The sequence below is a fragment of the Sceloporus occidentalis genome, unplaced genomic scaffold (genome assembly GCF_023333645.1).
Source record: "Sceloporus occidentalis isolate IW3139 unplaced genomic scaffold, rSceOcc1.0.p SCAF_1, whole genome shotgun sequence".
Lineage (NCBI taxonomy): Eukaryota > Metazoa > Chordata > Lepidosauria > Squamata > Phrynosomatidae > Sceloporus > Sceloporus occidentalis.
Window position 1 is genome coordinate 182,207,534 of NW_028316981.1, and position 25,765 is coordinate 182,233,298.

General features: G+C 44.0%; 1 protein-coding gene and 1 long non-coding RNA gene across 3 annotated transcripts in view; one reads left to right on the forward strand and one right to left on the reverse strand.

The window, feature by feature from the left end:
- LOC149322969 (uncharacterized) overlaps positions 1 to 25,765 on the reverse strand; it is a 74,922-nt gene that overhangs the window by 31,255 nt on the left and 17,902 nt on the right. The gene's annotated exons all lie outside the window — the stretch shown is intronic.
- The window catches only part of IRAK1 (interleukin 1 receptor associated kinase 1), a 46,902-nt gene continuing 24,312 nt past the window's right edge, over positions 3,176 to 25,765 (forward strand). For both annotated transcript variants that reach the window (XR_016272323.1, XM_089485505.1), the window contains exons 1-3: positions 3,176 to 3,376; positions 9,838 to 10,005; positions 15,147 to 15,326. Coding sequence is in view for 1 of the 2 variants with exons in the window: in XM_089485505.1 (XP_089341631.1) it covers positions 3,268 to 3,376; positions 9,838 to 10,005; positions 15,147 to 15,326 (457 nt within the window). In the remaining variant the exon portion in view is untranslated. The remainder of the gene's footprint in view (positions 3,377 to 9,837; positions 10,006 to 15,146; positions 15,327 to 25,765) is intronic.

Here is a 25,765-nt window from a genome sequence, read left to right on the forward strand (position 1 = left end):
TAGCAGATGCCAAGGGCCCACTGTATTTGTCCATGCTTGAAGATAAAGTCTGTTTGAAACAAGCTGCAGTATAAGCCATGTTAATGTTCTGCCCTATTTATCTGTGTGTGGACTTAATATCCTGCTGCTCTCCAAATGAGGCCCAAGATCACTCACACGAGTTCAGTGAAGGTACACAAGGTACATAAAGAGTTTAGCCTAGGAATGGGGAATGCAACATGTTCCTCTAAACGTTGGACCTCAACTCCTGGCAGCAACAGATAGCATAGCAGGCAGGGAAGGATGACAGGAGTTGTAATCCAGCAACATCTGGAGAGCCACACGTCCCTTGCCAGTGGTTTAGACACATGATTCATACCAGGTTCCATATACTACAGCTTTATTTTTAGAAGTCGGTCATACTGAAAGGGCTAAAAGGGCTTCTGGGGTGGAGGAACGAGGCTGTAAAGCTGCCACCCTAGCCACTTGACAGGAAATAAATGCAGTTGCCTGCAAACTCCTGAGGAAATGATGGGTTGTGGCTTTGTAACAGGACAGCACCCCATGGTGCGTTCATGGCCCTGAATCACTGCTTGCTTTGCTCCACATCTTTTAAAGTATCTGGTCTTCTGTTCACCATTCTTTCAGACAGCCCCTGCAGACCTTAAGTATACTGAAGGTCCTTCCAAGACCCATCCTCATTAGACCTCTTTTGCTTTACTCGCCCCTTGCTATTATTAGAGTTGGAAGAGACCTCAAGGGCCATCCAGTCCAACCCCCCTTCTGCCGTGCAGAAATTCACAATCAAAGCAACTGAGTTGTATTCCAGCACATCTGGAGGGGAAATGTGGGAAAATGACAGACACCCTCTGGACTCTCCTGTAAAGTTTTGCAAATGATGCACAGTGGTTATGACTTGATGGCCCACAAAGACCCTTCCAACTATAAGGTGCTACAATCTCACTTCTTACCTGTGTGACCCAATACTTATGCCTATTGATCAAGAAATGCAACATACACAGTGAGATTTTCTGCTAAGTAACTACACAGTTCCTTGACTTTGAAAATCAAAAAAAGGGAGAGGTTCTAGCCTGCAGATAGCCCTTCCTGCCATATGAACTAAGACCAGAGACAGAAAATGCAGGCCTAGGACTAAGATCTTCAACTTCTTTCTCCTGTTTGCCTGATGAAGAAGGCAGTGCGACTTTGAAAGCTTGCAACATGTCATTGTGCATTTTGATTGGCCCCATAAAGGTTTCATTGTTTGGATGTTATTGGATTTGCTATATGGCCAGCACGGCTACCCCAGATGCTTTTTTTAACAACACAGTTGTAAACATTTAGACCCACAAGTTGCACTCTCAGAAATACTTATTAATGGGTAGAGACCAAGAGTAGAGTCATAAAGCCACAAAGCGCCCCAAAATGCATTAATTGGTGGGAATATGATATAGCCAACCCTCCATTTGAAGTCCATGGCTTCACCAATTGACAGCATTCCTTTAGTTCATTGTTGTTGTTAGTTGCCCTTGAGTCGACTTCATTCCTTTCGTTCATAAATGTACACGATCTTTTATATTACTATTTAAAGTGGGTCCTTGTTAGACGCTGGGGTTTGGTTCCAGGATCCCCCGTGGATAACAAAATCCGTGGATGCTCAAGTCCCATTAAATATAATGGCAGAGCAAAATGGTGTCCCTTGTAAAAAATGGAAAATCAAGGTTTGCTATTTGGAATTTATACTTTTTTGAATATTTTAAATCCACAGATGCTTGAATCCATGGATAAACAATCTGTGGATAAGGAGGGCCGACTGCATTTATAAATTTAGTATACATAAAATCCAAGTGCAAAGGGATCTTGCAGCAGCTTTGAGCTAACTGAAAGAGAGAAGTTAGTAGCATGAGCTTTTGTAGACTTGAACCTACTTCCAAATGCATCTGAGGAAGTAGACTGAAGTCCACCACAGTTCACAGTACCAACTTCTTTCAGTTAATCTCAAAGGTGCTACAAGATTCCTCTGCAGCCTGATTTTCCACACTATGTCTCTGAATAAAATCCAAGGCGTATCACATGCAAATCTAACTCAGGGTGCATCTACACTGTAGAAATAATGCAGTTTGATGCCACTTTAACTGACATGGCTCCCTCCTATAAAATCCTAGGATTTGTTGTTTTGTGAGACCAGCGTGGCATAGTGATGTGAGCATTGGACTATGACTGGAGTCCAGAGTTCTAATCCCGTCTCGGCCATGGAAACCCACTGGGCGACCCTGGCCAAGTCACACTCTCTCAGCCTCAGAGGAAAGCAATGAATGCCAAAACCTCACCTGAAACAAACCTTGCCAGGAAAAAGACTCAAAGCCAAGTCGTGACATTAAATAATGATTGATTGTTGACTATTGTAATTCTTTTGATTCTTAATTTTTAATTTTTTAAAATTGTTTAATGATATTTTATTGTAATATGGATGGGGGATGGAATTAATGGGGTGTATTTTAACTGCATGTTATATATATTATATATTATATTATATATATTATATATATAATAATATATATTTTATTATATATATATATATATATATATATATATATATATTATATAATAATTTTATTACTATGATATATATTATGATATATGATGTATTATAATATAATATATATCATGATATAATAATAATAATAATAATAATAATAATAATAATAATATAAACTAAATAAATAACCCACCCAACAAGAACAGCTGCCTCCTCCAAACACTCCCTTATACGGTCAGCTCCGCCTTGCGACGCTAGGGGGAGGCAGAGAGACACTGAGATAATAAAGAGCACAGACGCTTTTTAAAAAGGCGGGCGCTGGGTTGCTCCTCCCTGGAGCTGTCCTCCTTTGTCACACTCAAGATGGCGGCGAGATCTGGGTCGCCGCGTTGTGCATTGCCACACTCAAGATGTCCGCTGCGCAGGCGCAGAGCGGCGCGAGAGGAGTAGGAGGCGGAGAGAGAGGAGTAGGAGGCGTGCTGGCGTCCATTTAAAGAGGAAGTGGCCCACTTAGTCCTCTTAGTCTTGCTGTCTGCCTCTCTCCCTCCCTCCCTCCCTCCCTCCCTGGCCCAGTCTTCTTCTCCTTCTCCCTCCGTCTTCCCGCCCCTCGGTCCAGCCTCTCCTATGGCCTGGCCTGGGAGCAGGAGCAGGAGCAGGGGGAGGAAGGCGGGGAAGACAGTGGCACCAGCAGCAGCAGGACTAGCAGCAGCAGGAGCAGGAGGCGCCTCAGGAGGGAGGCCCATCGGGGGATGGCCGGCTCCCGGTCCTCCCGCTTCCTCCACGAGCTCCCGGCCTCCGTCATGTGCCGCTTCTACGAAGTCATGGACGCCCTCGGACGCCCCGAGTGGCTCAGATTCGGTCAGTCCTCGCTGCTCTCTCGGGGGAAGGGAGGGCAGAGGGCGAGGATAATCATGATGATGATGATAATAATAATAACATGTTGCTGTTGCTGCTGCTGCTGCTGCTGCGTCCCCTGAGGAGGAGGCTGAGAGAGTGTGACTTGTTGCCCGAGGTGCCCCGTGGGCTGACACGGCCCTGGTCTCCAGAGCCACCACACTCCAACACTCAGTAGTAGTTCAATTATAACTAGGCAGATAAGGAATGAGGGAGGCAGGCTGGCAGGCAGCGGGCTGAAGCAGGCTGTGATCTCGGCCTCCCTCTCCTGGGCTGCATCCGCACTGGAGAAATAACCCAGTCTCGCACCGCTTTAACTGCCCTGGCTCAGTGCTAGGAAACCCTGGGAACTGTAGTTTAATGTGGCCCCAGAGCTCTCTCTGAGAGAGAAGGCTCAATGTCTCACAAAACTACAGTTCCCAGGGTTCCACAGCATTGAGCCAGGGCAGCTAAAGCGGTCTCAAACTGGATTATTTCTGTAGTGTGGATGTAGCCTAGCTTAAGATGACCCCCAGAAGCCCATGGGAAAGACAGGGCCTGGTTTTATAAGAACTGCCTCGTTGGGTTAAACTGAGCTCAAGACTGTTGTTGGTTCTGAGCTGTGAAGATGGAAGGGAACCTGGTCCCAGCAAGGAGCAGCCTGACTCCAGGCATTGGGGCTGGAAGCGAAGGAACCCTGGTCTCCAGAGTCAGAGTCCAACACTCGCAGCCCACTATGCCATATGGCTTTCACTTGGCTTGCCATGATCTGGGATCCCTCTTCATACATTTCTTCTTCCCATAGCCCAGTGCTCAAACCACTCCACCACCATAGACATTTGTTCTTGGGACTTCAAGTCGTTTTCCAACTGATGGCAAACCTGTCATGGTTCACTTGTTTGTTTTTGGAGAGATTTCTTCGGAGGAGGCTTGCCATGGCCATCTATCTTCTGAGGCTGAGAGAGTATGACTTGGCCAAGGTCACCCAGGGGGCTTCATCTCTGAGCCGGGAATTGAACCCTGGTCTCCAGAGTCAGAGTCCAACACCCAAACCACTACATCTACACTAAGGAAATAATTTGCAGTTTGACACCACTTTATGTTCTGCAGCCCCATCCTCTATGATCCTGGGATTTGTAGTTTCACAAGGTCTTCAGCCTTCTCTGCCAAAGAGCACAGGTGCCTCATTGTTGTTTGTTGTTGTATGCCTCCCAAGCCATTTTTGACTTATGGCAACCCACAGGCAAATCTATCACAGAGTTATCTTGGCAAGATTTCTTCAGAGGGGGTTTGCCATTGCCATTTTCTGAGGCTGAGTGAGTATGACTTGCCAAAGGTTACCCAGTGGGTTCACATGGCCAAGCTGGCATTCAAACCCTGGTCTCAGAGTCATAGTCCAATACTCACACCATTACACACACCCACCCCTCTCTGTATGTGAGCATTGTTAATCTCAACTCGCAGCAGTCCTGTAGATGAGACATCTCCAATCTGTAAATTCATATCTGTGTCCTCCCTGATTGAGTCTATCCATCTGGCATGTGGTCTTCCTCTCTTTACACTTTAGGATTTTGTCTAGTTCTTCCACCGCTGCCCTTCCCATTCCTAGTCTTCTTGTTTCGTTTCCTCATTGTCTACGTTGAACCTCTAATCATTATTTTTCTTCTCTTTATGTTCAGCAACAAGCCTGCCTTTGCGCTTTCTTCTTTGATCTTCCTTAATACTTGTTCCAAATCTGTGATGTTTTCTACTAGTCGTATGGCACTATTCACATATCTTAGAATGATCGTTGATATTCCTTCCTCCTATCTTCACTCCTCCTACTTCTGAGTCTAAACCTGCTTTTCTTATAATATGTTCCAAATACAAGTTGAACAAATAGGGTGATAAGATTAGGGTGATACTTCAGTCCCATCCCCAAGATATCTCATTATGTATATGTAAATATTCCATAACCTGAAATCTAAAATGTTTCTGGTCCCAAGCATCTCGGATGAGGGAGACTCAACCTGTAAGAGGATGCTGTGAAGGGGATTTTTGTAGACTGAATGGTTTAGTGCAACCAAAATCTTTATGGGCACTGGCCTACATGAGCTTTGGGTGAATTTAATGGATTATAATTTAATGGATAATTTCATGGATTATGGGATTCAGTGGCCATAAGAGATGCGGTATCTTAGTGGTTAAGACACCAGTTCTGATGATCGCAGGGTCTGAAAGTTGGCAGTTCGAGGCCCAAGTGCCACATGAGGGAGTAAGCTCCCATCACTATGCCATCTTCTGCCAAGCTAGCAGTTCAAAAGCATGTACAATTGCAAGTAAATAAATAGGAACCACTTTGGTGGGAAGGTAACTACGTTCCCTGCAGTCATCCTGGCTATATGACCACCAGAGCAGTCCTTAGACAGTGCTCATTCTTCGGCTTAGAAACGGAAATGAACACTGCCCTGTACAGTTGGCTTGACATTCCCTTTCATGTCAAAGGAAAACCTTTTCCTTTTACCTTTAACTATAAATAGCAGGATTGGAATTTTGAAATAAAAATAAAAACAAGTGTGGTTTTGACAGAAAATTCTGTGTTGTTTAAATACATACACGCGCGCGCACACACACACACACACATATAATAGCCACCTGTGAGACCATGCAGTCCAGTGGGAATTGGGTGGAAGTGCCCAGTCAAATGAACCACTGCTGGGGGCTGTCCCTCTTGCTCCTGCCAACTGTACAGTTTAAACTGCATTTGGTGGAGTTGGCAGATGTGAAAATGGGAGTTCATTTGCAGCCCTGTAAGGATGTGCTGGTTCATCCCATAGTGCCCCCGCAGAGTTTATATTGAGCCAAAAAACCTGCCAGGCAGCAGTGTGGTCTTCTGCCACAAAAGATCATACACAACTTTAAAACATACCAGTGGGGTCTCTATGTTTGCATTGAATGGTGGGGAGAATGTAGCCTTCATTTGGAAGCCACTTGACTCAGAAGCTAATATGAATTTCTTCTGAAAGACTTTGGACAGTGTTACATAACTTTTGACAATATTGCAAAAAAATATTTTTATTTACAATTGAACTGGTAAGCTGCTTATGAAGGGGTTTTCGATGGCAACACACTATCCTTTTCAATTGATGTGATTTTGAAATGGCTTTTAATTTGCTTTGGTTACAACTTGATGTGTTATTTCTGCCAGTATGTTTAATTTTGTTAGGAGCTGCCTTGGGTCCCATTTTGGAGAGAGAAGCAGGATACCGATCAAACAGATAAATAAAAACTAGTTATAGTTATAAACTAGTTATAGTTTCTTTTAAATAAATAAAAAATAGTTACTTGTAAATTAGCTAAGCTGTGAAACAGTAACCTAATTCAGATAGGATAGTTTTCATCATCATCATCATCATCATCATCATCATCATCATCATCATCATATCTTATTTCATGGATAGTTTTCTTTTCTGACGAATCATATGGTTAAACCCACTTGGTAGTCCCAGCTATTTTTGGTTCATGGAATGAAGGGAGGATGTTGATTCAACACCTATTTAAGCCCAGTTGGTTTTAGTTTAGGTTAACAATTGGATAAAACCCTATGTTTTAAACTATAACTTTTTTTCTGACTGAAAACTAAGCCTCCTGAAACTAAGGGTGGGTAACCTTTAGCCTTCCATATGTTTTGGGCTATAATTCCCCATAATCCTTTAACATTAGCCATACTAGCTGGGAACATAATTCCAAAGCCTGAGAGCCAAATGTTCCTCACCTTTGGTCCAAACACTTTTGAATTTTCCTGCAGCTGAAATGAAGCAACATTTTTGTTAAGCTTGGAGAAGTCAGAGAAGTGACGTGATAGCTGTCTTTAAATATTTGAAGGAATGTCATTTAGAAGATGGAGCGAGCTTGTTTTCTGCTGCTCTGAGGCATGAATTCAGATCACAAGAAAAGAAACTCCACTTAAACACTAGGAAGAATGCCTTTACTGTGTGATAGTAGAATGGACTGTCTTGGAGGTCTTTCAGCAGAGGCTGGATGAGCATCTTTTGAGTGTGTTTTAGTTGTCTATTCCTGCATGGTGACAGGATGGTCTCGATGGCCCTTGTGGATGGCCCAACTCTAAGATTCTATGGATACATACGCTAATCAAGACAGCAGGGCACCAAGATCAAACATGACGCAAGTTCCAGCCAGAGTGGTGATGACAGTAGTAGTAATAATGATGGTAGTAATGACAGTGACAGTTTGATGTGAGAGCACCAGTAAGACAGGAGAGTTGAATCACAGTCAAAACGTCTAGTCTGGCACATCCAAAAAGCCTCCTAGAGGATCTTATACGCTAGATAAAAAAAAAAATATGCACTGTCACTACAAGATAGTCCCTGCCCAGGGAAGCTTGTAGACTAAAAAGACATGACTCAGAAGAAGAAGAAAATGGATGAGGAAAGAAAAGAGCAGGGTATTCTTTGTCTAGTGTAGATTTTAAATAATGCAGTTGGAAGCGTGTTATTGAGACTTCTTGATCAGTGTGCAGTCTGTCAGAACAGCAGCGCCTGGCATGTTCTGACTGTACAGCCTAAAACCTGAATCAGGCAGAACAAATGGTCAGATCCAAGGCTGGGCTAAATTGGGAAGTGCCTGTTCTCTTGGACAAGAGGGCAGGCATTGCTTTCCCTTTCCAGTCATTAATTTTGAATGGGTGTCTTAACTTTGCATTGAATCAGGGCTGAAAGCCAGCAGCATGGACTCTCTCACCTCTTGAGTCAGACGCAGAGCTTTGAGCAGAACCTTTTGTGCACTTTTGCTTCATGTTCCCAATTACTTAGGCCTTGGCTTCCCAAGATGCTTAAGCAGCTAAAGTGCTACATGAAAAAGGTTGAGAGAGCATATGTTGCTGCAAAGCAAAAGGGGCAACTTGTAGCTCTCAGTTTTATTGGGTTGCAGTTCCTAGCCAGTGGTAAGTGGTAATGGAATGTGTAGGCCACCAATGTCTGGAGGGCTATATATTCCCCAGCTCTGATTTAAAACCGGCTTCAGGACAGGATACGGAATTGAGACTGCCATGGTCGTCTTGGTCAGTGATCTCCGTCTGGGCATCGACAGGGGAAGTGTGACCCTGCTGGTGCTCTTGGACTTCTCAGCAGCCTTCAATACCATAGGCCAAAGCATCCTTCTCGAACGCTTGAGAGAGTTGGGAATCGGGGGCTCTGTGTTACAGTGGTTCCGGTCCTACCTCTCAGGCAGATTCCAGATGGTGATGCTGGGAGACAATTGCTCTCATAAAAGAGAGCTGATATCTGGCGTCCCTCAAGGCACCATTCTGTCTCCCATGCTGTTTAACATTTACACGAAGCCACTGGGAGAGATCACCCGGAGACATGGAGTGCGGTGTTACACTGATGACACCCAAATCCATTTCTCTATGTCTCCAACTGTTGCATTGACCAAGTATGGCGTCTCTCCTCTAAATGCCTGTCTTGAGTCGGTAATGGGCTGGATGAGGGAAAACAAACTCAAGCTGAATCCAGAGAAAACAGAGGTGCTCATGATACCTGATCCATTGATGGAGATTTACCAACCAGTCCTGGACGGGGTCACATTTCCCCTAAAGGATGAAGTTCTCAGTTTGGGAGTACTCCTGGACTCGTCTCTACAGCTGTCATCTCATGTGGAGGCCAGGAGTGCTTGGTACCAACTTCGGTTGATACGCCAACTGCATCCCTACCTGGCCCAGAGGAACCACACGATCCACCCTTCTTAGAACATCAGGGAAGAAACTATTGGAACATGTGAAAACTAGACTAACTACAATTTCCCATAAAGCATTTACAGCCGCGCCCCCTAAATTATGGAACAACTTACTGGAAGAGATCTGTCTCATTACCACCTTAGAAGCCTTTAAAAAGGCACTTAAGATGGATCTCTTCCGGCGGGCCTATCCACCTAACCTTTTACAGCTGATTTTATGGAACATTCCCACTCTGACTTGATAGCACAGAAAATTGACAATGATTTGGCCTTTTTAGTGATTGGTGGTAATATTGTTGTTGTTTTACTGACTGTATTTTTAGATAATATTATATTTTGTATTATATTGTGGTTTTTATTCCTTGCTGTAATTCCACCTCGATCTGCAGGGAGAGGCAGGAAATACAAATAAAATTTATTATTGTTGTTGTTGTTGTTGTTGTTAAAGGATCAGGAACCTGGTTGTTGGAAAAACATTGGTCTGAGAGTCTGGAGATGCAATGCGAGTCACAGCAGATAGAATGAGCTAGATGAACAGGTCATTTCACATAGTATATAGCAAATTCAGTACTCCTGTGCTCATCAGGTAGGAAAGAGGGTACAGGAGGAAGACTTTCCCCCTTTGTTTGGAATAGGAGGTATACAGCACATAATTTCAAGTAAAGCAAATGATGTGCCTCAATAATGACAAGCATTTCTCTCTTACACCACAGCTTCCAGGATTGTCCGAGATCAGGTGGAGCTGCGTCTCTATGAGAAGACGGAGGCACCGACACACAACATTATGTGGGCCTGGATGAATCGCAATGCCCATGTGGTTGACTTACTACAGATCCTTGATGACTTACAGCTTTACCGGGCACGTGATATCATCGCCTCATGTGAGCCCTGACATTCTGTCTTCTCTCTCTCTCTCTCTCTCTCTCTCTCCCTCGCACACACACACATACATTCTCTCTGATATAACACCCTTTGGCAAATTATGGGCCTTGGTTAATAGTTCTTCAGTGACACTATTCCCCAACCTAGGGCTCATTCCCATTGGAGGAATGACTCGATTTTTGATCCGGCTTGGCTGCGTGTCAGAAATCAATCCCAAAAGGTCCCTCGTCCCCACTACAAACAAGATTTACCTTACTCCAGAGTAAGCACAGGGTTTTTTTGGCATGATTCTTGTTCCCATTTGTGCTCTGAGTGTCAGTCATTTGACGGCAGGACTGGAGGGGGAAGGGAGGGAAAGAGAAGCCCCCAAGTTGAGGATGGAGGGGGGAAGAAGGCCTGGGAAGAAGGGAGAAATGGGGGACTTCTGGGAGCAGGGAGGGAGAGAAACTGAAGACTCTGGCAAAGGCAAGGCAAACGGAGGACTTCTGGGACATCCTGGGAAGGGAGAGAAACCGGGGACTTCTGGGAGCAGAGAGGGTCAGAAACGGAGGACTCTGGCAAAGGCAAGGCAAACGGGGGACTTCTGGGAGCAGAGAGGGAGAGAAACAGGGGACTACTGGGGCATCCTGGGAAGGGAGAGAAACGGGGGGCTTCTGGGAGCAGGGAGGGAGAGAAACGGAAGACTCTGGCAAAGGCAAGGCAAACGGGGGACTTGTGGGGCATCCTGGGAAGGGAGAGAAACCGGGGACTTCTGGGAGCAGAGCGGGTCAGAAACGGAGGACTCTGGCAAAGGCAAGGCAAATGGGGGACTTCTGGGAGCAGAGAGGGAGAGAAACGGGACTACTGGGGCATCCTGGGAAGGGAGAAACGGAGGACAATTTTTTTTTTAAATTAAACTGAGCACATATGCAATTGATTGCTTTAGCAACTACAGGCCTTTGCAAGTACGTAGTTGCAAAAGCGATCAATCGAATATGTGCTCAGTTTAATTTTTTTAAAAACCCAAATACAAACGCAGCACTGACAGGGGGGAGAAATGGTGGATCTGTCATAAACTGAGGAGGAATGGTAAACACCCCTCTGCCATTTGTCCCTCCCCTCCTGAAAGCTGTGATTCCAGTCTGTCATTCCCACCTATTTGACTCGCTTCAGGATCGATTCCTGTGAAAAGAACCACAAAAAAACCAGTATCAAGGAACCTCGGGTTATTTGTGTTTGCCCTGCTTCTTTCTTCCTGGAATCGATCCAGTGAGGATCAGAAGTGGGTTCAAATGTGAATGAGAGTCATTTGCCCCAAATCCTGCTTCAGAGCAAACTGCAGTGGAAATGAGCCCTTCGTGTTTTACAAATGGGTTGCACTTCATTACTCTCCAGTTAGCAGGACTTATTTGCTATCCTTCTTGAGGGAGTGTGGGAATTGTGGCTCAAAACATCTGGAAAGCCAAAGATTCTTTGACTGTAACAATTTTAGTTGTTATTCTTCTATTCCTTTCACCATTTTGAGAAGTTACATCAGTTAGGTGGAAGCATGCACCCTATATAAGAGGGAGGTGTTACCCACTGGAATGCCCATATTCCTTGTTTCCAAAAATATGCATTTCTTGAAGATACAGAGCACATGGATAAAACTAAGGACTTCAGACTTGGGAAAGTTACTTTTTAGATTTCAACCCTAGAATCCTTCAGTCTGAGAGGAAATTAAGAAATGTGCGGAGTCACTCATAGTCCAAAAAAGCAGTTTTACAAGCTGTGCTAGGGATGTAGGCATCCTGTGAATCAAGCAGTGCCCATCTTATGCACCTTTGTGATAAGCATTGCTTCCTTGTTTGACTTGTTTGGTCTTATCTGAAGTACCTGCACTGGAGCCTTTCCCAGACCTTTTGACACTGTGTTTTTTGCTTGCTGTTACTCCTGCACTAAACTCCTGCAGGCAGCATTCTTCAGCTATGATATCAAATTAAAAGACAGCAGAGGTGAACAATTCAATGGACAAAAAGGAGTCAGTGAACACTGACACCTCTATGTCAGTGTATGTATAACACCTCCATCTTCTGTACAGTTCAAACATAGGTGGGAATTGTTACAGGTAGCATTGAAGGTCCTCTGTGCATATAAATGGAAAGCTGTCGTTTGTTTGTTTGTTTGTTTGTTTTTATCCCACCTTTCTCCCAAAGTGGGACCCAATGCGTCAAACATACAAAAACCACAACAGTTAAAATTGTACAATTAAAATTGTAAAAATATAAAAAATTACAAATATAAAATTTAAAATATACAAAGTTAAAATTAAAAATCCAAGACCATCCCTCTCATCCCCCAATAAAACCAAACCTGCCAAATCTCAAAAGGCTTGTTTAAACAAAAATGTCTTTGCCTACCTGCGAAAGGCCAGCAGTGAGGGGGCCAGCCTAGTCTCCCATTGAAGGGAGTTCCACAGGGTGGGAGCAGCCACTGAGAAGGCTCTCTCTCGTGTCCTCACCTGGCGAACCTGACATGGTGATGGGACTGAGAGAAAGCCTTCTAAGGATCTTAGGGCTCTAGGTGGTTCGTATGGGGAGATATGGTCTCTCAAATAATCTGGACCTAAGCCGTGTAGGGCTTTATACTTTTAATTGTGCTCGGAAACGAACCGGTAGCCAGTGAAGCTGTTTCAATACAAGAGTTATACGTTCTCTGTAACTGGCTCTGGTCAGCATTCTAGCCGCAGCATTTTGGACTCGCTGAAGTTTCCGAACAGTTTCCAAAGGCAGCCCCACATAGAGCGCATTACAGTAGTCCAAATGGGATGTAACCAAAGCATGTGTCACTGTAGCCAGATCTGATGTTTCAAGGAACGGGTGCAGCTGGCGCACAAGTTTTAATTGTTCAAATGCACTCCTGGCCACTGCTGAAACCTGGGCATCCAGGCTCAGAGTGGAATCCAGGAGCACACCCAAGCTGCGAGCCTGAGATTTCAGGGGGAGTGTAACCCCATCCAGCTCAGACATTCCCTGATCTGCCTTATGACTGACCAGGAGCACCTCTGTCTTGCCTGGATTAAGCTTCAGTTTGTTTGGCCTCATCCAGTCCATTACTCACAGCAGACACCAGCACAGAGACAGCTTCCTTGGAATCAGATAGAAAGGGGAGTCCATAGAGTTGGGTGTCATCTGTATACTGATGTTACTGCACCCCAAAACTCCAGATGACCTGTCCCAGCGGTTTCATGTAGATGTTAAAGAACATGGGGGACAAAACAGAACCCTGTGGAACCCTGTAGGCCACTGGCCAAGGAGTCGAACTGGAGTCCCCCAGCACCATCTTCTGGGTCCGCCCTTCCAAGAAAGACTGGAACCACTACATAACAGTGCCCCCAAACCCCATTCCAGAGAGGTGGCTCAGAAGGATACCATGGTTGATGGTATCGAAAGCCGCTGAGAGATCTAACAGAACCAACAGGGACACACTCCCCCTGTCCAGTTCCCTGCGAAGGCCACTCACCAAGGCGACCAAAGCCATCTCTGTGCCATATCCAGACCTGAAGCCAGATTGAAATGGATCTAGATAATCCCTGGAGCTGGGAGGCCACCACTCGTTCCAGAACCTTGCCCAGGAATGGAATATTAGGCCTGTTACAGACTGCCAAAATAAAGCTGCTTCGGGGCTCTTTGGAGGTATGCTATTTAAATGATGCATGCATCCTAAAAGTCCGGAGGTCGCGCCAAAGCCACACTCCATTCCTAAGCACTGGAGTGCAGCTTTGGTGCAGCTTCCGGATTGTTAGGATGCATGCATCATTTAAACAGCATAACTCCAAAGAGACCCAAAGCAGCTTTATTTTGGCAGTCTGTAACAGGCCTTAGAGACTGACCGATAGCTGTCAAGAATGGCGGGATCCAGGGAGGTCTTTTTCAGTAAGGGCTTCACCACAACTTCCTTTAGGCAGGATGGAAATTTTCCTTGCTGCAGTGAAGCATTCACCACTCCCTTTACCCACTCGGCCAGCCCCCCTTTAGCTGATTTCAAGAGCCAGGAAGGGCAAGGGTCTAGTACACACGTGATTGCTCTCACTTCTCTAAGGATCCTATCCACATCCTCAGGCTGCACAAATTGAAATGTATCCAATAATATGAGAAAAGCAGGCACTATGATTACATCCACTGGACTACCTCAACTACAGCATCCAAGTCAGACTGAATCCGAGTGACTTTGTCTGCAAAGTGCCTTGCGAATTCCTCACAGTGAGCTGTCGAGTGGTCTTTGTTTTCTTCTTGGGGGCCAGAATGTAAAAGGCCCCTGACAACCTATATGAATCAGGCTATTGGTTTGGCTAGCTCAATACGGGTTGAGTTTCCTTATCTGGAATTCCAAAATACTTCAAAACTAAGCTTTTTTCATGGCTGGCTGAGATAGCAACACCTTTGCTTTCTGATGATTCAGTGTTCACAAACTTTATTTCATGCACAAAATTATTAAAAATATTGTATAAAATTACATTCAAGCTATGTGTATAAGGTGTATATGAAACCTAAATTATGTTTAGACTTGGGTCCCATCTTCAAGATATTTCATTGTGCATGTATATAGAAATACAGATATTCCAAAATCTGAATAAAATAAATAAATAAACAAACAAACAAACCCAAATATGTCCCAAGCATTTCGGACAAAGGAGACTCAACCTGTACTGCCCATTCTGGCTTCAACCCATAGTTTTGGTCAGAATTTTTTCTTGGCTATGGAAGTCTTTTTTCACTAGAAATGAACAAGGCTTGAACCTGTCACTTGCTGTATTCAAAGCTTGTGAACTAGCTCTGAATTGTGAATTCTCCCCTTGAGAACTTTGTTGGTACTGGCTTATCTATTACTGCATGAATTAAATGATTTGCAGACTTTGGAAAGGTTACTCCTTTGGACTACAAATCCCAGGGGATTCCGATAGTTATAGTCACACATGTTTCTCAACATACAAAAGATAACATTTCCAAACTCTTTTCATGTGCCACTAATCAGTGCTGTATATTTCTAGAACACTTTCTCCCTGTAGTGGCACTAGGGAAGAGGCATACAGACAAGATAACCTAGACAATAATCTAATGAGGGTCTGAGTGCCCCTCACATGTTAGAGTCTAATAGCCTATCTCTATATTTTTTTCCCTAGGGCATCCACCATCACACCCAACAAAGTCTATAGTGGTGTCTTGTCCGCATCGCTCTGTTTCTCCTGACCCCCCACCTTCTCTGCCTGCCCCAGATCCTGGTGGTAAAGTTGGTAGTGCAAGCAACAGAGTGAAGACAGCAACGTCGGAGCCCAAAAAAGGACCTTCTTCACCTGCCCCAGGTAAACTGGTCTGCTTGCCACACCATGTGCAATGGAGGTATTTATAGCATACAGTGATGACATGTTTGTCTTTTATTTTATTGTTACATACTATATTTGTAAATTCTTAACATTCTAAAATAGCTAAGTGTTGCACAAAGTTAAAATATCAATAAAAATATAATAAGACAATGGTACTCAAACGTTTTACCCTTGTCAACATTGTACTCTGCACTCAAAGTAGTACAGTCATCCTTCCATATCCATGGATTTGTTATCCATGGATTCAACCATCCATGGTCTTGAAAATATTCCCCCAAAAAATATAAATTCCAAAAAAGCAAACCTTGATAATGCCATTTCATATAAGGGACACCATTTTACAGTGCCATTGTATTTAATAGGACTTGAGCATCTACAGGTTTTGGTATCCATGGGGCCAAATCCCAGTGGATACCAAGGGCCCATTGTATATGAATAGATGAACTTGTTTATTCAATGTGCATATTTTCATTTGCAGATTCATATTTTCATGTGAAAATATTTTCATATTATCATATTCTATAAGGTGATAACATTGTTCAAATTAGAACAGTAGGTTCAATTTTTAACTCAACACATTTGTAAATTTTACACATAAAACGTTTGAGAAGAGGATCCTCCAAGTCTCATCCCCCACAAGGTTCTGCCCAACTGTTTGAAAACCACTGCAATGTGACAGTAAGAGAGAACTCAGATATCTTACTTGTTTCTAGTATGAAACATAACTCAAAGACGAAACACACTATCTGATGGTCAACATCAGGGGTCAGCAACCTACGGCCCGTGGGCCAGATCCGGCCCGGCAAGGCCTCGGGACCGGTCCCAGCCCGGTCCTGCTGCCGATTGCTGCCCCAGCCGCAGCTTAGGCGCTGCTCCGGGCGCCCGCGGGGGCCTCACTGCCATCCTCCTCCTCCACCACGCATGGCCGCGCAGAGGAGGCGGAGGAAGAGGAGGGCAGTGAGATCTGGGGCGGAGGAGGAGAAGGTGGAGGCGGCGCCTCCTGCGCATGACCGCATCACCTTCCCCGCCTCCCCGCAGCCTCCAGCTTCCCTCTCGGCCTCCGTGGAGGCCGAGAAGGAGCGGGCAGTGCCGCCGGCTTCCCTCTCGGCTTCCGTGGAGGGCAGCCTCCGCAGAGGCCGAGAAGGAGCGTGCGGGGCCAGGAAAGAGGGGAGGCTTCCAGCGCTGGCGCCCCCCGCCAGCTCTTTCCCGGCCTTTGACGGGGCCTGGGCCCCTCAGGGGCCGGGAAAGAGGGGAGGCCTCCAGCGCTGTCACCCCCCCGCTGGCTTTTTCCCGGCCTCTGACGGGGCCGGGAATGAAAGGAGGCCTCCAGCGCTGGCGCCCCCTGCTGGCTCTTTCCCGGCCTCTGATGGAGCCTGGGGCCCCGTCAGGGGCCGGGAAAGAGGGGGAGGCCTCCAGCACTGGCCCGCCCCCAGAGGTTGGAAGCTCTGCCCTCGGCATGCGGCACCACCCCCGGAGGGTGGAAGTGTTGGGAATATTGGTTCTTCCTTGAGAATTGTTGGAAACTCAGGAAGTAGAAGCAAGATTGTTTAATCTCACTAGCAAAGTTCCCCACAGCAAAAGAGTGAGCAAGCAGGTAAAATAGTTTAACTAGCTCCACACCTTTCTCCCAGCCCCCAATGTCCCCAATAAAAGAAAACACACTCACTTGGTTAAAAGTGAAAAAGAAAAAATAAGTTTACTTACAAAATCATGTGTATCAACAGGTACACAGGCACAGCTTCATGTTGCAGGAAAATTCAGGTAGAAAAACAGTCTCCATGCATCTCAAAGGAAAGTTAGTCCCAGCATGCATCCATCTCCACTTAGGAGATGCTGCTGAATTGATCAGCAAGCTAGTAAGGTAATGGCGATCTGTGTCTTCTTCACCCAAGAACAAAGGTAATAAAGTGTCCTCATGGTAAACAGGAAATGATAGTGGAAGTGAGGAGGGGTTGTTAGCAAGCAATAAAACTACCATTGACATGCATTCCTAGAAAAGGTTTTGGCCTAAAAGCATCATAGAGATATAGTACTAGAAAGGCTTAGCATGCGAAGTTGCTATATCCCAACACCCCTTCTCAACTGAGCATGCACCCAACCAAACCCATCTTGACTCGTAGGTTCTCGAAACCATCTCTGGGTAATGGTTTGGTCAAAAGGTCAGCTGTCATCTCGGTAGTCGGACAGTAGGTCATCTTGATCACGCCCTTCTTTGTCAGATCGCGCACATAATGTGCCTTGATATCAATGTGTTTGCTTCGTCTATTTATATTTTCTGTTTGGGAAAGTTTTATGCAACTCTGGTTATCTTCAAATATCTCAATGGGCTTTTTCTCATTGATTCCAAAGTCAGTGAACAGTTGATCAAGCCATTGCAGTTCTCTACATGCTTCCGATGCGGCTATATATTCTGCTTCTGTGGATGATAGGGCCACCATATCTTGTTTGTGACTGGCCCAAGAAATAGGTCCATTGCCATAAAGAAACAAGTATCCACTGGTGGAACAGCGATCTGTGGTGTCATTGCCCCAGTCTGCATCAGTGTAACACACAAGACTTGGATTATTGCTGGCTGGTAACTTCAGTTGAAGATCTATGGTTCCTTTTAAGTATCTTGCTACTCTCTTTACAGCCGTCCAGTCCTTTTGGGTAGGTGAACTGACTTTTCTGCTCAATATTCCTACAGCAGCAGCAATGTCTGGTCTGGTATTTGTAGTTAGGTACAGAAGTTTTCCTATTGCAGTTCTGTATAGATCGTTGTCTGGTAGAATTTCTCCTTGTTCATTGCTTTTAAGAAAGTCTGTTACCATCGGTGTTGCTACAGGATGTGCATCCTGAAGTCCCAAAGTTTCTAGGAGATCTGTGATCTTCTGCTTTTGGCATAGTAGAAAAGATCCGTCTTGTTCTCTTTGAATTTGTATGCCTAAGTAGTATGTGGCATTTCCCAGTTCTTTTAGTTCAACTTCTTTATTCAGGTGATTTACAATTTCAGCATAGTCTGTATCTCCCTGAGTAGCTATGATCAGGTCATCAACATATGTCAGAATGTAAGTCAAATGTCCATCTTTGGTTCTTGTGTATAAGCGTCTGTCTGCTTCTCCTTGTTGAAAGTCCAACTGTTTCAGCATCTCATCTAGTTTCTCATTCCATGCTCGGGCGGCCTGTTTCAGCCCATAGAGCCCCTTCTCAAGCTTGCAGACTAGATGTGTTTTGTCTGAGTCTACAAAGCCTGGAGGTTGCTTCATGAAAATGTCCTCTGTAATCACACCATGTAAAAATGCAGTTTTCACATCAACATGTTTGACAGTCATTTGTTTTGAAGCAGCTAGGCTGAGAAGCAGCCTTATTGTGGTATGTTTGACAACTGGTGAAAAGGTCTCATCAAAGTCTTCTCCATATTTTTGTGAGAAACCTTGTGCTACAAGTCTTGCTTTGTAGCGTTCAACTTTGCCTTCTGCATCTTGTTTTAGTTTGAACACCCATCTGGATCCTATGGCTTTCTTTCCTGGTGGGAGTTCTGTAAGTGTCCATGTTCCATTTTTGTGTAAAGCATCTATTTCTTCTTCTGCAGCTTTTCTCCATTTGTTTGCCTCATCAGTAGGCATTTGCTCAATTTCCTCGATGTTTTTCGGTTCTCTGGGTAAAATTGACTTTGTAAGGAAAGAAAATCGAGTGGGCGGCACACCTCTGTTGGGTCGCAGTGAGTATCTGGAAAGCTGGTCTGGAACCTCACCTGTCTGTGCAGCATCTGTTGGTCCAGCCATCACCTCAGCACCATCTGCATCCCCTTCTGAAGGTGTAGAATCATCTGCATTTCCTTCTGGAGATAAAGACTCTGTTTGTATGTCTTCTGTGATAGGAACAACAATTGGTTGATTAAGGCATTGTGGTGTTGTATCTTTCTCTTCTGAGAAGTACAATGCACCATCTTGTTCTTCCATGGATTCAAGAACAGTTCCTCTTTTGTCTATTTTTCTTCGTTCATCAAAGTGAACCACATGTCTGATATAAACTTGTCCAGTTTTCAAGTCCATCACCTTGTATCCTTTTACTCCAGGTGTATATCCAATGAAGATAGTCTGTTCTGCTCTGGCGTCTAGCTTTTGTCTCCTTTGTGAGGGTATGTAGGAGTATGCGAGACTGCCAAAAGTCCTAATGTGCTTCATGTTTGGCACTCTGCCATGCCACAGCTGGTATGGCGTCTGTGTGGTACCTTTGGTTGGTAGTCGATTCTGGAGGTAGGTTGCCATCATCACTGCATCACCCCAGAACTTGTTAGGAAGATCTGCATCTGCTAGCATGCACCTTGTCATTTCTAGGAGAGACCTCAGTTTTCGCTCTGCGCTTCCATTTTGAGCAGGCGTGTATGGAACACTCCTTCTATGTTGAATTCCATGTTCTTCCAAGAAAGATTGGGTGCAGTGTGACATATACTCGCTTCCACAGTCTGACTGGATAGCTTTAGGTGTCTTCTGGAATCTTGTTGTCACCATTGCAACAAACTTTTGTAGCATCTCTTGAGCTTCACCTTTCTGCTTTAGTAGGTAAGTGACACAATACTTGGAAAAATCATCCATGAAGATCAGTATATATCTGTTTCCAGCTATTGAGGGTACAGAAATTGGTCCACAAATGTCTGAATGTATCAGTTCAAGAACTTCACAACTTCTCTGTTCTGAACTTGGTTTAAATGAAGGACTTACTGCCTTTTGTTCAACACAAATTCTGCATCTGTCAGAGCTTTCACAACCTTGGGAGTTTATGTTGATCCCAGTAGCCAAATTCTGGCTCTGTAGCTGAAGAATAGCTTTGGTGTCACGATGGGCAAAACGTCTGTGCCACAGTTCAAGGCTATTCTCATCTATATGCCCTTGAAGTATATTTGCTTGTGCAGTTGAAAGATCTACTTCATATACACCACCTCTTTCAAAGCCTTGTGCATATGTGACATGGTTCTTAGAAACTTTACATTGTCCTCTTCCAAAAACAATTGTGAATCCTTTCTTATCTAGAGCTGACACACTTAGCATGTTGCCACGTAGATTAGGAACATACAACACATCATTGACAGTATTTTCCATGACTGTACCATCCGGCACCTTGCAAAACAACTTAAGAGTTCCTATTCCTTCAATATCCAAATTTTCACCACCTGCAGTTAGTATGGTTCCTGTCACATTTCTATCAATTTCATCAAAATATGCTCTGCAATGCGTACAGTGACTTGAACAACCAGAATCCATCAACCAAATCCTTGAATTATCTGTGTTAGTATTATTATTTGTCAAAGCTTGCGCTTGTATGAGAAAGCTACTCCCTTTAAATTCTTTCCTCGAAGAATCATTTTGTCTTTGTCTCTGGCTCTGCCCTCTAAAGTCTGCAGCTGGAGCTGAAGCAGTGTGAGAACAGCTACAATTGGCTCCTCTGCTGGTTGAAGCAACTGAATCAGTTTTGGGAGGGGTGCAAAACTTTGCGATATGCCCCTTTTTCTTACATCTGTAGCAAGTAACTTCTGATTGGTCAGTGGGAGTGGCCCTTCTGGCAGTGAAATTTGAGTCACTCTGCCTTTCGCTCTGATAGACAATGGTTCTCTCTAAGCATTCATCTCTTAGTTTACACAAAACTTGATCAAAACTCAAATCTGGAAGTGTACTAAGTACAGTTGCTAGGGCATCAAAACCTTTCCCTAGAGTCCCAATAAGGAATGCTGTTTTGTGGTTATCATTCAGTTTAAAGTCACAAAGAGACATTCTTTCAAACAACTCATTCACTTTTGAAATATGTTGTTCACAGTGTTCTCTGGAGTTGAGTTTAAGATTCATTAACTCCTTCATAACAAAAGCAAGCGTCTTATTTGTCTTCTTTCCAAAGTTATTCTCAAGTTTTAAAAGCATATCTTTTACATTATTACAGTCCTGAACTAAATACAACATTTCCGAAGATAAACTCTCTTGCACAATATGCATGGCTATGGCATTCTCTTTCATCCATTTTCGCCTTTGTTCTGCATCATTAGGCATTTCTGAGTCTAAACAATGATAAACATCATGTGCTTGCAGAAAAATATTCAATCTTCTCCTCCATTCTGGGTAGTTGTGAGGAGTCAGCCTTAACTTTGTAGCTGATAGCTGCGACATGCTTGTTTAAAATAATCAATCAAAGTCCAAAAAATTTCAAAAATTCAAAAAATCAAAACCTTAGTATTCAAAAAATAAAATCAGCAGCTCAAAAAAGCAAAAAAAATCTCTGGTGGACATGGGCTTTTTAGTTAAAGAAAGGGAGGGTGGAGAAAAAAATGTACCACAACAATAATAACAATCACGAAAAACACCCGAACAATCTAGTTTTAAATTGTTCTTCTCTGCTTGCAGCGCCTGGGCCCATAACCTGTTGGGAATATTGGTTCTTCCTTGAGAATTGTTGGAAACTCAGGAAGTAGAAGCAAGATTGTTTAATCTCACTAGCAAAGTTCCCCACAGCAAAAGAGTGAGCAAGCAGGTAAAATAGTTTAACTAGCTCCACACCTTTCTCCCAGCCCCCAATGTCCCCAATAAAAGAAAACACACTCACTTGGTTAAAAGTGAAAAAGAAAAAATAAGTTTACTTACAAAATCATGTGTATCAACAGGTACACAGGCACAGCTTCATGTTGCAGGAAAATTCAGGTAGAAAAACAGTCTCCATGCATCTCAAAGGAAAGTTAGTCCCAGCATGCATCCATCTCCACTTAGGAGATGCTGCTGAATTGATCAGCAAGCTAGTAAGGTAATGGCGATCTGTGTCTTCTTCACCCAAGAACAAAGGTAATAAAGTGTCCTCATGGTAAACAGGAAATGATAGTGGAAGTGAGGAGGGGTTGTTAGCAAGCAATAAAACTACCATTGACATGCATTCCTAGAAAAGGTTTTGGCCTAAAAGCATCATAGAGATATAGTACTAGAAAGGCTTAGCATGCGAAGTTGCTATATCCCAACAGGAAGCTCCACCACCACCCCGGCTTCGGCCCCCCAGTTATCTGAGGGACAGCAACCCGGCCCCCGGCTCAAAAAGGTTGCCTACCCCTGGTCAACATTATATGTTGTTGATGTTGTTGTGTGTTTTCAAGTTGTTTCTGACTAAAGCAAATCTATCATAGGGGCTAAGAGGGTGTGGCTTGCCCAAAGTCACCCAGCGGGTTTCCATGACTGAGCAGTCAATCGAACCCCGATTTCCAGAGTCCTACTCCTACACTCAAACCACTAGACCATGCTGGCTGTCCAACAGTATATACAGCATAGTAATATAGTCACATGCATAGCCAATACCAAATCTTTGGAACTAGAGTAATCTAAATTGGCATGATTTTTTAAAAAAAAGCTTTTCGTGTATGTCTAAACCCCAATATAGTTGCCTTCTGAATACAGGAAGAGGATTCCATCAAGCTAGGCTACTGTACTATAAACCTTGCTGTTCCCAGAGTAATCTGATCCCAACTTGTTTTGGGCTTTATGTGTTTAAATTTGGTCTGGTGACAGATAGGCACCCAGTGTAGTTCCTTCAATGAAGGAGCTATATGATGTCTATAGGCCATGTCCACTGTCAGTTAAGCCACTGCATTCTACACTTGCTACAGTTACTAGAACAAAGTTAAAGGTTAGCCTTACATAGAGTAATTTGCAATATCCAGTTTCAGGGTTACTGATGCCTGGACCATGGTTGCCAGACTGTCCTCCAGGACCAGCTGTAGCTGACACATCTAGTCAGAGCTGCCATCCACTGAGGTCAGTGGCACTGCGAGTGATAAAGATGAATCTGCTCCATTCTGCTCTCTATTGAAGATCCTTAGTGACCTTTGCCCCTGTTGGTCTGAAGTGCAAAACATATTTTGCCTTCAAACTAAAATAGGAGTGGGCAGGTGTGTTCTCCCAGATGATTTTGGACTGCCTTTCGAATAATCCCACAACATTGGCTATGTGGGCTATGTCTGATGGCAGATGTAGATGAAAACATCTCCCATCAGACCTAGGAATAGGCCTGATCACCCTGATCTAAAGCTTCCTTTTGGGTGGGGGGACAGGTGAGCAATAGAAGGATTCAAAGCACATTCGTAGCCTGTTGGCATCTTTTTTCTGTTTCTTAGACTCCTTGGTAAGATGAGGTATTTTGTAGTTCTTCCGTTCTGTCTTTTCTGTGCAGAAATTGGCATTGGCTGCTGAGTTTGGCTTCCCGAGACACAAAGCAAAACATATTTCTAGCCTTTAAGGCAGAGAAATCTATGTTCTTTTATTGGACTGCAGTTCCCATCATCCTTTACTGGCATTGCTATGTAGAGTTGCTGAGAGTTACAGTCTAACTGCATCTGGAGGGACACACATTGCCCCCCCCCCCCCCGCCTTCCTGAAAGCTATGACGGAGGGCCTGATAATGCATTATCAATGCCTGATGAAATTGGCACCCAGCATGAAGTAGGTATCCAGTATGTACTGGTACATTCCCTCTGAACGACCAGATTTGATTTAGCTGTCATGCTTAATAACCATCAATAGCTCTCTCCTACACATATTTGCCTAATCACCTTTTGTAAAGTTACCCAAATCAGTGGCAGAGAATTCTGCACTTTGTGTTGCAGAGGGGTGGCAGGTAGAGACAGAACAATAGCACTTAGCACTTAATATTTATGTAGCACTCCCTAAGCAGTTTTTAATGTGTAAGCCAGTTGCCCCCAACAAGCTGGGTACTCATATTACTGAATTCACAACATTGTGACTGCAGTACTGGCATTTAACTACTGTGCCACCAAGGGCTCATCATACTTTTGTCAATTGACATCCCTTTGTTAATTGACATCCTTTGAAGCTATAGCTCAGGGGATAGGCTTGGCCAGAGAGCCCTGTTCACCTCTTTCTGACCCTCAGTGAGCTGCACTTGTTGTTTTCCTGCCCCCCCCCCTTTCCCCATAACAGTGACATTGCTCTTCTCCTAATGATTGTGGGGTGAAAAGGAGAAGAGGATGAGGGAGGCAGTGGTGGCCACAGTATTGGCATCGGCTGTAGCATCCCCCCACATGCTGCCAAAACAGGAGGTGTCGGAGCATTCAGTCCGTTGGCCCTTTTTAAAATATTATGCTTGCTTTCAGGACACCTGAGAGCAAAGGCACTTGGCAGGGGTGTCTGGGAAAATTGCCTGTGTTATCTTCCTTGTCTTCTCCACTTCTTTCTGGAGCTGATGGAAAGAAGAGCATTCCCTCACAAAATTGGGCATGCAGGAAAGGAGAGGAGGAGGAAGCCTATCTTGTTGTGGGGTTGTTGCCAAAGCAGCTTTTTGTGGGCATTACAATTTGCTGCCAGACTGGTGCAGCTAAAAAAACAGGCAGTTAAAATGGGTGGGCTTTTGTTGGGGTGGAGGACATCGGGGAGACCTTAGGAGTTGCAAAAAAGGACTTGGGGAAGTCGCACACAGCCCAGGGGCTGCCAAGCTCCAACTCCGCTAATGTTTGCCAGTTTCATTGAACTGCTCCAGGTATTTTTATATGAGAGAATTGTCACATGTGAAACAGAACCATTCATCTGTTTCTATCATGGAATCAGGAGTTCTGCTGCTATCATTTAGATCCTGACTACATGAAGGGACTAAGATAGAATCGCAGTTTGGAACTCAGAAAGTTGTAAGTTCTAGTCTTCAGGTGTGTAAGAAAGCATGGAGGAGGATCGAATTTGTGGTAGTTCCACAAGTATTGAGAATTGCCCTGTGAAGTCCATCTAGCATGTTTACTTTTAACTTCTAGCATATAGTCGGCCTGAAATTCTGGCCACAGATATAGTCATGATCACTCTGCCTGTGGGATCTGCTTGCATCCTGGAGATGGGTGCAAATTTACGAAATGGAATGCGTGGGAAACAAAAAGCCAGTAAAATAGTGGCTTGCCTATTGGAAATTTGTGTTGGCAAGAGCCACAGTTTGTCATGATGCTTCAATGGGTCCAAGTTTGTTCCTGTCTTAGCCTCATTTTGTCACTGCCTTAGCTATTTATGTAAAGTTGTATGATCCTGATTCAGGGAAGAGAGGTATGAAGCTTTTAATGGCTTCCATTCTTCAGTAAATCACCATTGTTTAATTAAGTTTGTTAGATTAGGTTTTTTAAATTGCTTTATGTTGCCTTTTATATTTTATTTAACTACTTGTTCATACATTTATGTGTTCCCTTTTGCAACCAGAATGACTTACAATTAAAAGTTTAATGTAGTTTAAAAACTATAATCATGTGCTTCATTGCTTTTATTGTTTGCAGTAACTAAATATGGAGTTGGTAAACATGATGCTACTCCTCATGGTCGTTACCATATTTTTTTACAAGCAACTTTAGCTGTCGGAGAAGATATGACAAACAGTGTTTCATACATGGATTGCCCTTGTTAGTTAATTTTCACCTTTTTTTACAA